Source organism: Cyprinus carpio, chromosome B17, assembly GCF_018340385.1.
Source record: "Cyprinus carpio isolate SPL01 chromosome B17, ASM1834038v1, whole genome shotgun sequence".
NCBI lineage: Eukaryota > Metazoa > Chordata > Actinopteri > Cypriniformes > Cyprinidae > Cyprinus > Cyprinus carpio.
Window position 1 is genome coordinate 13,622,847 of NC_056613.1, and position 18,006 is coordinate 13,640,852.

Sequence of the window (18,006 nt, forward strand, 5' to 3'; positions counted from 1 at the left end):
ATTTGAACCTACTTCTCATTAATAGTGATGCCATAACATGAAATCTTTATTTACTTACAGAGGTTCCCTATTGATTCATGATATTAAATAATGAGTAGGTTTAAACCTGAGATTTACAAAAAAACAAATCCCTGTCATCATCTCTAAAACAGATGTGGATATTATGAAACAGCAGAAATGGAAGTCCTGATGCTGATCCTGTGTGTGTGTGTGTGTGTGTGTGTGTGTGTGTGAGCACTGGCTCCCCCTGCAGGCGGACGCGGAATACAGCAGCGCATACGTAACCTGCATGTGTTTGTGTGTATGTGTGTGTGTGTGGGGTGGAGGAGAGGCGAGGAGAGGAGAGGAGGACTCAAACTCTGAGCAAGCGCCACATAGAAACGCCAGCGCAGGATCAGCAAGACCTTTAATGTAGGTACACTACATTTTCTTGCTGTGCTGTAGCATACATGTTTGACAGACAGGGACGTACAAGTGTTTTCCAGGATTTCCGCGAGCTCTTCATGCAGATGGTCCGGTGCAAATGTAAAACGTCATTAAAATGGCGCCAAAAGACTAAGTTGAGCAGCAGCAGACGCTGCCCTAAATAAATGTGTACATGCATTTGGCCTCTGTTGTAATTTCTATAAGCTTATGGTGTGGTTTGCTTTGAAATTTGGCAGTTACTTTCGATCGCGTAGCTGCTGGCCGTGCGCGTGCGCGTGTATGTGCCCAAGCGTCATTTCGCAAGTTAGGCGCGCGCGTCCTGGCCTGACTGTGCGGCTTATCTTATTCAACATAAAAGTTTTAGTGTTGAACCAGCAAGCGGCATCATGTTTTGTAGTTTTAGTGTATATATTTATGAATTTCGGTTATGTTTCAGGGGGTGTTAGACCGTTTCCCCGTGCCACAGTCTGGGTTGGTCCGGATTCAGCTCTGCAATGATGTTGGGAAAATAACGGTGGGAAATAAACTGTTCTTTGGGGTTTGCGTTAAAAGTTAAATCTGCTAAATGTATGTATATGTGCGATAAAAATTAGTTTTCTGATCGACGAGTGTAGCAACATACTTGTATGTTCTTGGTACTATAAGTTGTTGTTTAAATATACGAAAGTGCAGCGGAGGTTTTGTATTAAAACACTGTGAAATTAATTTGGATTCAGTGGGGAAAATAATAATAATAATAATAATAATAATAGTTTTGTTTTCAATTTCGAACTGGCATTGAAATGGACAGCTGTGTGACGTCAAGGGGCGTGGTCTGTCAGTAGCGTCATACACGGAGCATTCACACCGAGCTGCTGTTTACTCACCCCACAACTATTTCATATGGAATAACAAGGACATATTATTTAAAAACAAGTCTTTATTATGTCATACTTGGTTCAAGGAATGTATTCTTTTTAGTAAGACTTATTTATCATGCTAAGCATTTTTTGGAAAGATTTAAGCTTAATATTTTGTATACCTGTGAATTTTGTGGTCAAGAAAAGAAACTATTTTTCATCTTTTTTCATTGTATTTACTCAAGATTATTTTGGAAGGATTTGAATGCTATATTAACAGAAATTTGTACATTTGATGTACTTTTTTATACAGAAAACAAAAATTAGAACTGTAAAGGACAACATATTATACATTTGTTTATGTTGTTAGGAATATTCCATATACATATGAAGAAGTGGGCTCAATGTAAACCAGATTTTGCACATTTTATAAATGACTTTAAATTATAATTAAATCTCTTGGATCAAACAAAAAAGAAAAAGGAATGAAAACGTAATGCTCTGAAAGCATTGAAATTTATGTTATTTTCTCTCTTTTTTTCTCTAGCAGCTCATGTTAATTTGATCATGTGAATGTGTGATACCTCATGTTCTTGTGGCATTGAATTAATAAAGCATTATATAAAAAGAGCTGCTGTTTACATGGAGTGATGGACGTTGTGTTTGGGCAGAATTATTGGTTTGTTTTTTATTCTAATACAGTTGAAATAAGCAGATAGTTGTGAGATTTTGAAGTTGTGTCTTTAAATGTATCTTTATGATTTTGGTTAAACTCATTAAGTTTGACAGATCTAAACTGTTTATATATATATATATATATATATATATATATATATATATATATATATATATATATATATATATATATATATATATATATATATATATATATTAATGGGTTTCCTTTGCTTAATTAGTCGCATACATACTAATAAAAACACAATATAAGAAATACAAACTTGTGCGTTTGTATTTCTGCTGTTCCGTAATGAAAAATAGTTCAGCTTTACCCATGTTAAATATTCAATATATTATCAAAATATTTTAATAAAGCTTTAAACTAGAAAGTGCATTATACAAGGATTGTTTATTTATTAGTTTTATGATTTTTCAGGCATGTGAGTACTGCTCAGTAATTTGACAGTCTGCTGTTTTGCAACAGGATGGATTGGATGGTTCAAAAATCGAATTATAATGGAATATAATTGAATTGAATATTAATGGTATGTGTACACAACATATATTTAATATCTAGAGCAAAATAACCTACTTAAAGATGATATTTGTACGTTTTGGGGAAGTCGTGGCCTAGTGGTTAGAGTGTTTAAGTCCTAACCCTAAGGTTGTGGGTTCGAGTCTCGAGCCGGCAATACCAAGACCGAGGTGCCCTTGAGCAAGGCACAGAACCCCCAACTGCTCCCCGGGCGCCGCAGCATAAATGGCTGCCCACTGCTGTGTGTGTTCACGGTGTGTGTGTGTTCACTGCTGTGTGTGTGTGCACTTCGGATGGGTTAAATGCATAGCACGAATTCTGAGTATGGGTCACCATACTTGGCTGTATGTCACGTCACTTTCAGTCTGCCATTGGTCTGTTCAACAGATAGTCCTGCCCTCAAACCCACGGCATTGGTTTCCCCGATGTTACGTTGCGATGCTCAACCAAACAGCAGCGGCTGGCTAGCACCACTTTTTGGAGGAATCGGCGTACGAATTACTTATAAATTGATTCTGCATATTAAGCTCAAATAGAATTATATAAAGTATCTTGACATAGCCTTTAAGTTGAATTAGTCTCAGAATCTGTCAAGTTGCGGCTGGCTGCAGGAAAGCGCTCTAGACAGTCATCTCTGCAGGATCAGTTTTCAGGAATGTTCTGCTAATGTTTGATCAACCTCTGCAGATTTCTGCATCACTTGAAGGCCACGGTTAACTGACGATGAAGCGAAGCCGTGTCCCGAGCACCAGCGAGGACTCAGATAATGGAAGTAAGTAGACAGATACTTTTATTTTCTAGTACCAACTTGCCTCGAGTCATCTATATTAACCTTCTGGTAATACTGAAGTTGCATTTTACTAAAGTTACCATGAAATGAAAAGTATTACTTTTTTGGAATATTGCAATGTTTATTATAAATTATCCATCCACATCATTATTATCTTTTTTTATTCATGTGTCCTTGTCATCTTTAATCAAAAACCTCCTCTCCTTCTTAAAAGAACATAATTGTTCTGAAGCTGTGTGCCGAGGCGGGACAATAATCTGTCACTCACATGAGATCACAGTCATTTAAAAACTTTACACAGTAAAACTTTTTTTTCATTCTAGATGCCGTTTCACTCAATACAATAGAGGAGAAAAGGCGCTCGCAATTCCCATTATACTGCTTTTAATATTCAGCCCTTTAGTTATAGGAGCAAAACAAGTCCTCTCCTTATGCAAAACTAATACTGCCTTCTTTTTTTCCCAAACTAATATGACTAATGTTGCTGCTAAAACACAAATTATCCCTCTTTCTCAGAACTTCAGCACAAAACATTACATGCATGTTTTTCTGTCTCTTTGAGGTAACTCCACGTCCTGGTCTCAGCACTCCAACTCCAAGCACAGGAAACAGAATGGAAAAAGACCCTCAGAGGTACAAAGAACTGCTTTACACTTAATTCGGCCTCACATACGACCCTAACAGACAGAGATGAGAATGTTGTAGATATTTGTCACATATATTTTCATGCATATTCTGATAGTCACATCCCCTTTTTTTCTATCCCCTCCAGGTGTTCAGGACAGACCTGATCACTGCTATGAAGCTGCATGATTCATACCAGCTGAATCCAGAGGATTATTATGAGCTGGCCGATCCCTGGCGGCAGGAGTGGGAGAAAGGGGTTCAAGTCCCTGTTAGTCCCGACTCCATTCCGCAGTGTACAGTGCGGTATGAGGCTTTTTTTTTAACTGTCGCACTATTCTTATTTAATGGTTGCGCTTGATTTATTCCTGTTTTGATTTTTCCTGCAGCACTGTAGCTGAGAAATGCCCCGCTCCTCTGTTCATCAGGCCGAAGAAGCTGATTCGCTCATCTGAGTCATCGATGCTGGGGTACGTGGGTATTCAGACGCTGGCTGATGGCATGTGTCGCTATGACCTGAATGAGGAGGATGTCGTTTGGCTGCAGATCGCTAACGAGGAGTTCAGCAAGATGGGTGAGTCTGGAGTTTTCATTTGACCCGTTATGCACTCTTTCACACTGTTGAAACAAATGTCACGTGATGCTAACTGATTTGCTCGTAGGCATGCAACTCATGGATGAGCTGATGATGGAGCGGGTCATGGAGGAGTTTGAGCGCCGTTGCTATGACAACATGAGCCACGCCATGGAAACGGAAGAGGGGCTTGGCATTGAGTACGATGAGGACGTGGTGTGTGACGTCTGTCAGTCCCCTGACGGCGAGGACAACAATGAAATGGTGTTCTGTGACAAGTGCAACATCTGTGTGCATCAGGTGTGTGTGTGTGTGTGTGTTTGTGAGTGTCTGAATGCATGTGTGAGCGTATATGAATTATATAACAGTGTACCTCCCCACAGGCGTGTTACGGTATACTGAAGGTTCCTGAGGGCAGCTGGCTTTGTCGAACCTGTGCTCTGGGCATCTTTCCCAAATGTCATCTGTGTCCTAAAAAAGGCGGGGCTATGAAACCCACTCGAAGTGGCACCAAGTGGGTCCACGTCAGCTGTGCCCTCTGGATACCAGAAGTAAGGATGCATGCACAAACTAAGACTTATAAAGTGATTTTGTTTAGTGCAATCAAATGATTAGTCGCATCCAGAATACAAGTTTTTGTTTACATTGTATATGTATGTGTACTATGTATATTTATTATGTGTATATATATATAAATACACACATACAGTATATATTTTGAAAGTATTAACATGTATATACCTTTATATATTCATATTTTATATAAATATGTTTAATATATAAACAACATATTTTTCTTAAATATGTACAACATGCATGTGTTTGTATTTATATATACATAATAAATATACACAGTAAACACGCATATATTATGTAAACAAAAACCTTTATTTTGGATGCGATTAATCGTTTGACAGCACTTTTTTTTTTTTTAAGAGTAGTGTGTGAGCTTTGTTGTGTGCTCTTTATCTCTAGGTAAGCATTGGTAACCCTGAGAAGATGGAGCCTATCACTAATGTGTCTCATATACCCAGCAACAGATGGGCTTTAATATGCTGCCTGTGTAAAGAGAAAACAGGAGCTTGTATTCAGGTACACAGCGCTGATTTTTATCAGTTTTATTTTACTATTCATGCAGATATTCAAAATCTTCCAGAGGGTCCAAAGTGCATATAAAACTTAAATATTTCCTCTCAATTTAAGCTCTGGAGAATAAAATAATATTATTTGATGGCATCAGTAATTTAAAGTTAAAGTGCTTAGTTTTTTCTCTCAATGAAAAAATGACACATACAGAATGAACAGTATTTCTGAAAAACCTTTGAAATGATGTACATTTTTGTTATTTATTTAGTTTTTTAAAGTTCTGTTGAGCTTTGATTTACTCTTATTGCATTTTTAGTTTTTAGTAATTGTAGTACTTTATTTCAGTTAGCTGCCAATTATACAGTATAATATTTATATTTTGTAGACTTGTATCAGTTAACAACAATAGTTTTTAGGTAACAATAGTAACATTGGTAATTCTTCTCTTTTTTTTTCATGCTACTTGGTTTAAATGTAGAATTTTGTTAATTTATTTAAAAACTTCACTTCACATTTTCCCCATGTTCTGTGCTTTAATCCTGAGATCCTGTCTTTCTAAATCCCCCTAGTGTTCTGCCAAAAGTTGCCGTGTGGCGTTCCACGTGACTTGCGGTCTGCAGTGTGGGTTGAAGATGAACACAATCCTCACAGAGGCGGATGAAGTCAAGTTTAAGTCTTTTTGTCCCAAGCACTCAGGCGTGGACTGGAATGAGGAAGAGGGAGATGATGACAGGCCAGTGAAGGTCCAGACCGGCCGAGAGAGAGGGAGAAATAGGGGAGTGGACATGTCATCCTCGTCACAGCCCAGACGCGCACAAAACCCAGAAGAGACCAGACTCAGCGAGCGCAAACTTCGAGTCCAGCAGCTGGAGGACGAGTTCTATCGTTTCGTCGCCGCTGATGAAGTCGCAGAGCACCTGCAGTTGCCCCTGGAAACTGTGGACTTCCTGTTCCAATACTGGAAATTGAAAAGAAAGGTGAATTTTAACCAGCCGCTCATCATGCCGAAGAAAGAGGAAGAGGACAGCCTTGCCCGGCGGGAACAGGAAGTGCTTTTGCGGCGACTCCGTCTCTTCACCCATTTAAGACAGGATCTAGAAAGGGTAAGTTTTGCAAAGCCCTTCTGTAAACATATTACCTCACATTACCAGTTGAATCAATATAAGGGAAGACAGCGGCAGCCAATCACAGCTCAGGACTGCTAGACGGCAGGATCCCAACTCTGCCTTTCTTCATGATTTCAAATAAACAGTTAGTGATTTGCTCAGTGTGGGTTTTGTTAAGTATGAAAATAACCATGGCCCAGTAATCAGATATTGGATTCTGTTTTTAAGGTTTTAAATGAGTGTCATCACTAACATTTGTCATCATTTCTGTGTTGCTTTGTCACGCCACAGTCATTACAACACCTGTATCTTTATCATTAGACCATAAAATATGTTGCTAGGCCAACCCCAGATAGAAAATACACACAAATACACCCTTTTTTCCGTTCAAATAATAGGCTATGAGTGAAGACGTCAGTAGTGGAGGAATTTGAATTATTTTTTTTTGGTTATAAGATACCAGATGGAAACTACCTGTGAATTCCAGCTACAGGAATTTTAGATTGGTAACCTGAACACTATTCCCACTGCAAACAGAAACAGATATTTGTACAGAGTAGTTCTTAAGCCTCTAGATTATTATGTGATGTATTACCACAGCTGATGAGAACATGTCTTCCATGTGTGGAAACTGACTCCACACTTAAAGGGTTAGTTTGCCCAAAAATATTTTAAATGAAAAATTATTATTTATTAATCCTCTTGTGATTTCTTCCAAACCTGTTCATCTTCGGTACACAAATGAAGATATTTGTAATATTCTCTCATATAATTCTTCATTTAAATTTCATGCAACCAAATCACACATTATTAGTTGAAAAATACATTGTAGAAGTAATCTATATGAAACCAAGAGTCAATCACTTAAAATGAATAGATTTCATTTAGGCCTTTGTTCATATATTAACATTGTACATGCATAGAGCAAATCAAATATGGTAAACGAAAGCTCAGTCATGCTTGCTTGTCACGCAAGAACAAGCCCCATTGGTTTTTGTGTGCTAAGGATGAGAAAATATTAGGAGTATGTTGATTTGCGTTCTCAAGATGAATGAATAAGTTTGAGTAAATGACAGAATTTTCTTTTTTTGTTTTTTTTTAGTGCTGTCAAATGATTAATCGCGATTAATCAAATCCAAAATTTTTAAAATTAAATTTTTTTTTTAAATTATTTTGGATGTGATTAATCGTGATTAATCATTTGACAGCACTAGTTTTTTTTATTTTTTTTATTTAGTGTGTCTCACCTACATATATGTGTGTTCAGGTGCGTAATTTGACATACATGGTCAGCCGTCGGGAGAGAACTAAACGAACCTTGTGCCGAGTGCAGGAGCAGATCTTTCATCATCACGTCAGGCTGCTCGAGCAGGGACGCGTCGCTGGTTAGTATGACGCTTACTGCATGCACTTGATGAATAGTTGATCCGTTTAGTCTGTTTTTATCTTTTTTTAACAGTTGCCTTCTCTCCTGGTCAGGTATATCTTCTACTAGACGTTTAGAGGAGGCTATGTTTTACTTTCGGACGGCACCTCCTGTACCTACATCCCCCCAGCCTCTGAAGGGTCACTACGGCCAGAACAGTGCCCTGGGCACCACTGTTCAAAATCACGAGAAAGGGAGCAACCCTTTTAGAGTCTCAAAGCATATTGAAGCAGACAAGCCTCCAAAGATGCCCCGACTGGAAAGCCTGGTCATGGATAGTTTGCCCAGTTCCGGGGTCGTCGATTCAGGCTCTGGAGCTTGTAAGACTGCAGCATCAGCTACAGCGAAACGGTCGGAGGGCAGGTTGAGGGGAGGTGAGTCTTATAGAAGAGATGAGGAAAGCGAGCGCCCCTTGGAGGACAGGAGGAGGAGGAGCAAGCTGTGGGAACTGAGACAGGACACGGTGAAGAACGAGACTGAGCATGACAACATGGATGACAGATTACTGCTGTCTCACAGCAGAACCACTGCTAGTTCTGTAGTCACTGCCTCGACCACGTATAACGGATCTCTGAGGAAGACAAACGCAAGTCAACATCAGGGAAAAATAGTGCCAAATGGGCGGCATCTGAAAAACTGGGGCAGTTTCAGAATCCCTAAACGGAGTGAAAGAACGTCAACGGGGAAAGATGGACAGGACGGAAATGATGTGGCGGACCAAAATTCTTCCTTAAAAACGTTTAATACAAATCCAGCCTCCTCCCCACAAATTAGGACCCGGCTGCGGACAGGAAGTGAGAACCGAAGCCATGTGGAAGAGTCTGATCTTGGCCAATCAGAACAGGGCAAGAGGTGTCACGCCCAAAGACTTCGCAGCCCGATGACTAGACGTTACGGTTCGGACGTGATCCAGTGTGGAGTTCTTGCATCATGAAATGCGTCCAAAAATATTATATTTCTCATTTTCATTTGCTCTTCAGTGAAAGGCAAACATATTTATTTTTGTATTCTGTAATTTTCTGCTGTTGCTGAAACTATTTTTTGAGTGTACGTTAAAAGCATACGCAGAGAGGTTTCAAAGACCAAACAGTTGGCTGAAAAAGACCTTCTTAATGAATGAAACTTTAGATCAGGTGAAAAAAACTGGCACAATTTTTAGAGGTTATGAGCACTTACCAGCGTGAAACCAAGCCAGTAAGGCCCAACTGTCTTAAGTCCCACAGAATTACTGCACTTAACTGAGCACTTAAAATATCTGAACACAGCAGTCTAACCAGTATCCATAACTTGATTTCTCAGTATTCTGCTAACTTCAAAGGCCATCATGTTGTGTGTATGTGACGTGTGCCATACTTGTTGTGGCACCATTTCCTTCTCAGGTGAAATCTGCTTCTATTTGTACTTAATTTATAGAGTTATGTCTTGGTTTTCTTTCAAACAAACCAAGTGTGTAACAGGTCAATGCCTTATATGTACTCTCTTTGGTCTCGAAGTAATTCCTTTCCAGAAAAATATAAATAATAAAAAAAATCATTCTTTCACTAAATCATATTCTTCAGCAATAGATGGACTCTAGATCCAAGACAGACAATTCCACACTCAGTATGTTGAAACGATGACACATACGATGTACGCCATTCGCAGGTCTGTTCAGGAAGGCTTTTAACAATCATTTACTTCCAGTATCCATTACTTTGAATTCACTTTTGCACTTGATATTAAACATTAACACTATCATAGGTCTAATAAAGACACTGTTGCATTGAGAGGATTGATCTTCTTGACATGGTTGCCTTGGAGTAGTACTCAAAGTATGTGTTCTTGCATCTTTTCTTTATAGCTGTAAATGTCTTTTCTCATACAAAATGTGAGTTGAGCTCCTCAAGAAAAAGTTTATATTGTGTTTTTGTTGAGTTGTTGCACTAGAACATTAGCCAGAGAGCTTGGTATAACTGCTCACAGAAAAAAGTGTTTCTACATGTTTATATAATCAAGCGCTGCTGTATTTTTCTTTTTTTTTTCTTTTATTCTTATGCAATACATTTGTTTTGTTGCTGATTGTGAATAAATTTTCTTGAGGTTACTTCAGGAGACATTTTCTGCATTACTTTAAATACAGCTTCAGACTAACAACTGACAAATGATAGATGTTGGATACTACAATTAAACCATGTTTGGAAATCAAATGACTGTTTTTGGTTGACAAATCACAAAAGTAGTTTAGTTCCCTTTTGGTGGTCATTGTAGTGATTCTAGTTGTATATGTGCCAGTCAATGTGATTACGATGGACAATTCATGAATTGTAACGAGTCAACATTACAGTTCATCTTATCTTGACCTATATTTTATATATATATTTGAAAATCTTTTAGAATAATATTTATTAGAATAAAACTGTTTATTTATGTTTTAAAAAAACAGTGGTTCCTGGTTTATTTGAAATCTGACTGATAAATGATTGATTATTCAGTGATGTAATCAGCTTTCATGTAATCAGATTCACTGACCGAGTCTGATTCAAACCACAAACTCAAAAGCAAGTTCAATGAGAGTGAAATCTTTTCAACTAACTCTTTAAAACATTTGTTACTGAACTGGGCACTATGGTTGTTTCATGCAGGAAATGCTGGCACATCTAAAGATGTAATTAACACTTCCCACAATGTAACATCTCAAGAGTCTTTTCCCAACTCAACAATAGCATTTTAGGCTAGACTTTTAAAATAGCTAGCAATGTCAAGGTCATAGGTTTGAGTTCCAGAGACTGCATAAACAAAATCTATACTTTTAATGAATCAGCATCTGTCAAATGCATAAATGTAAAATATATACATTATAGTATATTGTTTGAACAATCTTTTCTGAACTATTATTCTCACTATTACAGTGCACATCATGGTAATACACAAGTTAAATTGACAGGCATCCTTATCATCTCTTAACTGAATTCTGGCTCCCACCAATTCCATTTTTAAGAAAAAGAGTTTACAGCTCAAGGCAGTAAAATATGTTTTAACATACATTTCATTACCAAATCCAGTGCTAAAAATAAAACTATAATCATGTCAAGTGTTCCTCTGGTTCTTCAATATCATACACAGGTTTTTTTTAAAGTGGACTTTTATCAAAGTTCCATAAAACCCCAAATGGGCAGTGACCGTTCTGTTAACGGCGGTGTTTAGATATGACCGGGCCTCTTCCACTGGTTCTTTGTTCATGTTAATATCTTTGCACGTGTGAGTCCAGATAATGTCTGCTATGTGTTATCTACTGATGGCATGTCATGTATTGTCACAATAGTTGAGCTGCTGTTGGTGCTGAAATGCTCCCCATTACTCCGATCCACGTTTGCCCGAGGAATGCTGTACCCGTTCTCTGAAGGCGCGTTCGACTGAACAAAGCTTCCAGAGACTGAGCTTACACCCACGTTGCTCATGGCCAGGTTTGTGTTTGTGGTAGTTGAGGACACCTTCTTTCGTGGTTTATTGGAGCCTCCAGCCAGCATCCTGTTCGCATGGGTCCTCCTGTCAGATAAATTATTGTAAAAATGGATTGATAAATAAAACAAGAAAAAAATTGGTAGCATATTGATTAACAGAATTAGTGGTATAGCTATTGGAATTGTTCATGCAAAAAGAATTGCATTGCAATACACTAATAACACTGTTAAATTAGCAAATCTGAAAAATTAATATTGATTTTTTAATACTGTACTTTGTTTTGATGCATAATTGAAATTGTAGCTTTTAAAACAATATTGTTTTAGTGTTTTATTTTTATTTTATTTTTTAGACAAAAATAGTACATACTGAAAAAAAATTATGTAGGACCTTGAGTCTATTTTCACTTAGAAATTACTAGTAAATTTCACAAATATTCACAAAGAAATGACAAGTAACATTAAATTAAACAATTTTTTAGGTAGAACGACTAAAATATATCCTTGTAAACATGCCCCTATAATATGTATTTAATAAAAATTATAATAATTTTTACAGTGTGGAATTTTAATATTGGCTATTTGTTTATTTACTGGCCATAACATGGAAAAAACAATTTGCCTGTTAATATCGGTTTTAATACTGGTTCATCCTTTAAATGATAAACAACATAACTCAGCTCAGTTCTCGTAATGTAACAGCTATGAAAGTCTTTCAAAACATGTTCCTTTCAGCCCTGAGAACATTTTTAAGTGTTCTTGTCTTCTAATGGGTTTGGAGAATGTAGTGTGAGCCTGGTTGGAATGAATAGGTCTTTATCTATTTTTAGGCCTCATTACAAGGTCTGTCTAAATTTGTTCTGCTATTGTGAGGAGATAAGGTATTCACCTCATGGTATGTAACTCGTTCATTATGGTTCACATCAAAATGTTGCCATACCTGTTGTATGTCTTGAGGACTATCAGCAAAAATGTGAGAATGATGATTATACCAATGACAATTACAGCTATCATGGCTCCTGAGCCTATGAACACAACAATATAGGGAATGATTTATTAGATGTATTATGGGTTGGGAAAACCACACATTCCCTATTAAACATTCAATGAAAACGTAAACATGAATATGTAAAGAAAAAATATTTGTAAGCAAAATTCTATATGAAGAAAATCTAACATAGTAAAACACATCAAAACATTTGATCACAAAATGTGGAAAACAATAGTAGAATATGTCATACAAAATTGAATGTGAATTATTTCAAATATGCTGTAGAACAAGTTCCAGGAAGTAAGGCACAGTAATGCTCATGTTTCTAGACTTCTCACTTTCACACAGTGTCAGCTTGAGACTGTCTACACTGGACATGTCAAAATGAACTTTCCAAATCTATTTGTCCTCCATGTCAGTTGCGCAAATGGATGGAGTACGACAGAAACCGAATCCAGTGTAGACAGAATCGCTAATTAGTATGGGTTCTATTTGCTTTTGACGTGTGGTGTCTCAGTAAACAGGGTGTCAGACTTTATCTGCATAAAGTACAGATCTGTAACGTACTCTGCGTGAGGATTTGTTCTCTAGACTTGGTGACGACTGTGGTGCTCTGTGTGGTTGTGGACTGGGTCACGGCTGCTGTGACGGCTCTTTGCATCTTTAGATTTGTCCTGAAAAACAAGGAAAAAAGTTTCAACATACAATACCACTTTGGTTTACAGATTTTAAAGGGATAGTTCACCCAAAAATGAAAATTCTGTCATTAATTAATTACTCACCCTCATGTCATTCCAAACCGGTAAGACCTGACCTTCGTTCAACTTCAGAACACAAATGAAGATATTTTAGATGAAATCCAAGAGCTTTCTGACTCTGCATAGATAGCAATGGTTCCACCATGTCCAAGTCTCAGAAACGTAGTAAGAACATTGTTAAATCGTCCATGTGACGTCAGGGGTTCAACTGTAATTTTACGAAGCTACGCAAATTCTTTTTTGTGCACAAAGAAACCAAAATAACGACTTTATTCAACGATTCTTCTCCTTCGTGTTACCCCTGCTCCATTTTGGAGAGTATCACGACGCATGATTTCTTGTAGCTTCGTAAAATTACGGTCAGAAAGCTCTCAGATTTCATTAAAAATATCTTCATTTGTGTTCTGCAGATAAACAAAGGTGTTACGGGTTTGGAATGACATATGGGTGAATAATTAATGAAAGAATTCTCTTTTTTAGGTGAACTATATCCTTAATTTAAAATTCATAAAGAAGGAATGACTTAATATCATTTTACTCGATGTTTTCTTCCTTTTGTGCTGTGCCTTTAGCTCTAATGATTTTGAAAAAGCTGTTTGCCTTGTATAAAAATCAAGACGTTAATTAAGCCAAATGGCTGTTTTGGGGAATTTAACCACACTGAATACAAGTTTCATTATGTTTAACGAACTACTAATTAGTTTAGAGACACAATTGTGTATTGTAATCTCAAAACAGTTGCATTGTTTTATGGCTTTTGAGCCGTCCTGCTAATTCTACATGGTTTATCTGGCACCAATTTAAAGATTTAGGTTTCATGTCAAGTCCCTATTTATGTACAGAATGATTATGTGTTTATGTCAATCTGTCAAAGAAAGACTGAGAAGAGTATATAATTCTCCCATATATCTGTCAGCAATAAATCTCACGCCCATCAACTTCCCTTTTTTAGTCATAATTTCAGCACAGTCTGTCCAGCGTGTTTCTGGGGATGAATTAGAGGCATGGTTCAAACCAGAAGAAATTTGATTTACTTCAGGGTTTTGTACTCGGTGAACTCTCAGCCATGATGCATCACTGATGCACTGAACTGCAGCGGCTCACCGCAGCCTCAAAATTATACAGCTGCTGTTGGCTTTAGATTTAATAGACTGTGGAGTATCCTCGACGATACAATCAGAGCTGCTTTAAAACAAAACGGCATTGGCTATAAAAAGCTTAACAACCCAGCACACACATGAATCCATCCATTTCCCCCCGAATCACTCAACCAAATGCATTCATACAGTGGAAGTCCTGCTGACTCTCTCACTCCTACAGACTTTTAAGCACAGGTGAAGTCTATTCTTCACCTGCTGATTATATTCAAATAGACCGGCAACTACAAAACATGCAAAACCTTCAGTTTCATAACAGCTATTACACATTCTGACAGCGTGGGCTTCACAGCAGCGGAAGACCTGAAGAACAAAGTCTTCTCAGTCTGAATGAGCAAATCTGTGAAAAATATGTTTACCAGTTGTCTAATTTTGTGAAACTGTGATGGATTTTGGAGTGAATTACAACCAAAGATTTTGAGCTCATATGCCTAGTCTGATTAAGGATATGGAAAATTAGAGATTTATCGATATCAGATGATATTTGATATACTTAATTGTTTGTGTGCATTTCCTCTACTTTTACAATTAAATCAATGGTAACTGTAAGATTATTTTAAAGAGCATTATTATAATTATTCTTAGGATTCAGTCAGAATTATAATATTGGAAATTCTTAAGACATTTTTTTTGTGCCTAACAATTCATGAGCAGGTGCTACATATTTATTACATGACATGATATTATCAACAGATGTCCATCTATTATTTATCACCTCCAGGAAGCGGAAGTAATCAGAATAATCTAGATCTGAAACAATAATAGAAAACTTTACTTTTGAGAGAAAATTTAGACCTTAATCTGAATTTATTTATACAGTTGCCAGGCTCATCTTTGTTATTTTCAACACGACTTTGTAAAGCAGTCTCTTCTGTTCCAGACAGCCCATAATGTCCGAGGCTGGCTCTTTTGAGTATTTCTGACAGAAGCAATCAGCGCTGATGGAAAGAAAAATACAACGCCTGTACCACCGAAGAACAGCAAATAGTTGTAAATTCTGTTGCCTGAGCTACAAGGTGAATCACAGGACATCAGTATGGAGCTCAGTTTCACACCACCATAAAACAGACCATAATACACTCTGAGGTTTCAAGTGTCAGCCTGTGCCACTTGATTTCATTTACAGCCATTTTAAACTCACAGATGAACAGAGAAGCTGGGACAGAACAAGACAAACCTTGATTCCTGCCAGAGCCACATTTCAGCTAAATTCAACTTAAGTTTAAATCTTGGCTGAAAAAAATAAATGAAAAAATATTGGCATATATAAGTCTGAATACCTTTTCATGAAAGATTAGAAATAAAAAGCCGCAACTCTAGAAAGCTATCATTGTGATCTTTCACCCTTTCTCAATCTCTATCTTCCCTTGAAGTGCTTTTTAATCACTGTTGCAAGCAAAATGAAGGTGTGGTCATAACTTGTTGCAAAACTTCTATTAAGTTTCTGCTTCATCCATTTCTTACAATTGGCTTATAATTATATATTCATTCGATCATTTTAAATAAGCTGTCATGATTGCTTCTGACTAAAACTTAACCACCCGTCTCTAATGTAATGTAAATCCACCATTCTATTTTTAACTAAATATGATAAACTGTAGGTCAAATTCATAAACGTATGTGTGTCACTGTCGATCGATTTGTTGAAACATTCAATTACACACACTATAGAACATAAATGTGATCGATTTGGGTTAAGATCATGGGTAAATATTTAACCAGTAAAAAAATGATTAGATCACAGGTGCGCTCACGTATGTCTGACCTCCAGTGCACGTCACAGCCCTGACTACAGCCTTTCTATACACACCAGATCAGTCCTCAGTTCCCCTGACTCAAACAATGGCCCATTCATCACTTTCTGTTACAGGTATGTGTCCGTCTGAAGACAGATTTTTAAACGTGTCTCCAACTTCTTAGTTCTTACACACTTGCTAAAAATAAAAACAAAAACTTCAAAATACACCATCGAAAATTTCTTCTAAATCTAAAAGAAATCAACCGGACTGTTTACAGGAACCTCTTGTATTGTTCCTGAATGCCAGAACACAATAAACATTCACTGCCCTGCCAGAGCTTTGTGTGCAATGTCAGTCTAAAATCACATCAAAAGCAAGTGAAAAGGAAAGTTAAAGTTATTCAGATTCTACAAGATGTACAAAACAGAAAATCCTCTTGGGTCCTCTCAATAAAGGGGAAAGCAATTCTGCAATAGTTCCTAAAAGGAACTTATTAGTTCAGTACCTTTATAGATAATAATATCTTAAAATCTTTAATCTTTTAGACATTAGTCAGAAACACAAAAGATGCAGAAGGAAACCGACATCAAGGCTTAACATCAAATATTCTAAATCATGACATCATATAGTGCTTATTGTTTCTCAGACTAAAATTTTAGGTGCTTCATGTGTTAACTTCATTTGGAAACTTGGAAAGAGTGAAAAATATGATTCAGTTTGACTAAATCCACCAGAATATATTACATAACAACAAGTCATTTTTAAGTGTCTAAATGTCTAAAATGTAAAAACAATTTTCATTTGGTAATTGCTAGCAAATTTCACAAATAATTTTAAAGTTACTGCAAATAATATTGACGAAATAGCATTTTATTCTAAAACATAATGTTTTCTTTACAAGTTTGAAAAATATTTTTTTACTGTGTGGTTTGCACCTGTTTGGCACCTGTTGAATAATAGCTACTTATTCAACTCGCTTTAAATATACAGTCTGTCAATCTATGTATCTTTCCTACACACACCTGGAGGCATGCAGCCAGGGACCCTCAGGGGTCCTAAGATGAAAGGTGACAAATCACACAGAAAATTGAAGGTGCAAAGTAATACTAGGTAAAGTTTGGTTGCCTATTGGCTTACCTGTACGATCAGTTTCCCGTTGTGGAGTTCTCTCTCCACAGTGTCAATTCCTCCACTCCCCCTCCTTCAGTTGACTGAAGTGAGCATAGTCCACACGCTCCTTCCCTCACACACACGCTGCCGCCAACAGAGCTGGGAATTAAAAACACAATAGAAGCCTGTCTGAAATGAGTCTGAACAGGTGAAATGACTGAATGTTCACTTCAGGCGTGATTATAAACTGAAGAAGTCGAAAGCGAGGGATGGTTTCAGCCCTTGGCAGAGAGGTAGACACGACGTGCCATATCAGAGCTCTCTGGACTGAAAGCGGTAGCTGGTTTTTCAGGTCTGGCCTGGCCCCCAAGGCGTGCCACATTCACAACACAGTTCACACACTCCGCTCTCGGTCAGCACTCACCTTTAATTTAACACACACATACACATGCACTGCATTTCTCATTGACTTCATCTGTGTAACAGAATGTAGAAAAGTAGAAAATCATTACAAGATTAGCACACATGCTGTACACATGCAAAAACAGAGAGCCACAGAGAGAGCTGATGTGGTTTACAGATGATGTCTTATCAGCCACATTTAAATATCCAATAAGATTCCCTTCAAATACATCCTTAACACACACTCCACTGCAAATAGATTTGAGCAGATATCAGAACATCAGAGTTGTTGTGATTCACTTGGTTAATGAATATCCTGTTTTTC

The 18,006-nt window shown here is 37.3% G+C and overlaps 2 protein-coding genes across 3 annotated transcripts; one reads left to right on the top strand and one right to left on the bottom strand.

Annotated features, from left to right (window-relative positions):
- The first annotated feature begins 272 nt into the window (after positions 1 to 272).
- Positions 273 to 10,173, top strand: jade1 (jade family PHD finger 1). Of its 2 annotated transcripts, XM_042742383.1 has the most exons (12): positions 379 to 411; positions 863 to 940; positions 3,166 to 3,250; positions 3,831 to 3,901; positions 4,041 to 4,198; positions 4,282 to 4,466; positions 4,555 to 4,766; positions 4,850 to 5,017; positions 5,442 to 5,558; positions 6,122 to 6,655; positions 7,926 to 8,043; positions 8,138 to 10,173. In XM_042742383.1, exons 3-12 carry the CDS (start codon positions 3,202 to 3,204, stop codon positions 9,016 to 9,018), a joined length of 2,493 nt encoding a protein of 830 aa, XP_042598317.1. In that variant the 5' UTR covers positions 379 to 411; positions 863 to 940; positions 3,166 to 3,201; the 3' UTR covers positions 9,019 to 10,173. The 2 variants fall into 2 exon arrangements, with proteins under 2 accessions (XP_042598315.1, XP_042598317.1); XM_042742381.1 differs by lacking the exon at positions 863 to 940 and having other exon boundaries at positions 273 to 411.
- A 681-nt stretch (positions 10,174 to 10,854) lies between these two features.
- Positions 10,855 to 17,658, bottom strand: LOC122140165 (non-compact myelin associated protein). The gene is made up of 4 exons (XM_042742384.1): positions 17,307 to 17,658; positions 13,083 to 13,189; positions 12,465 to 12,549; positions 10,855 to 11,609 (listed from the first exon to the last, which is right to left on the bottom strand). Exons 2-4 carry the CDS (start codon positions 13,174 to 13,176, stop codon positions 11,342 to 11,344), a joined length of 447 nt encoding a protein of 148 aa, XP_042598318.1. The 5' UTR covers positions 13,177 to 13,189; positions 17,307 to 17,658; the 3' UTR covers positions 10,855 to 11,341.
- Positions 17,659 to 18,006: the final 348 nt, after the last annotated feature.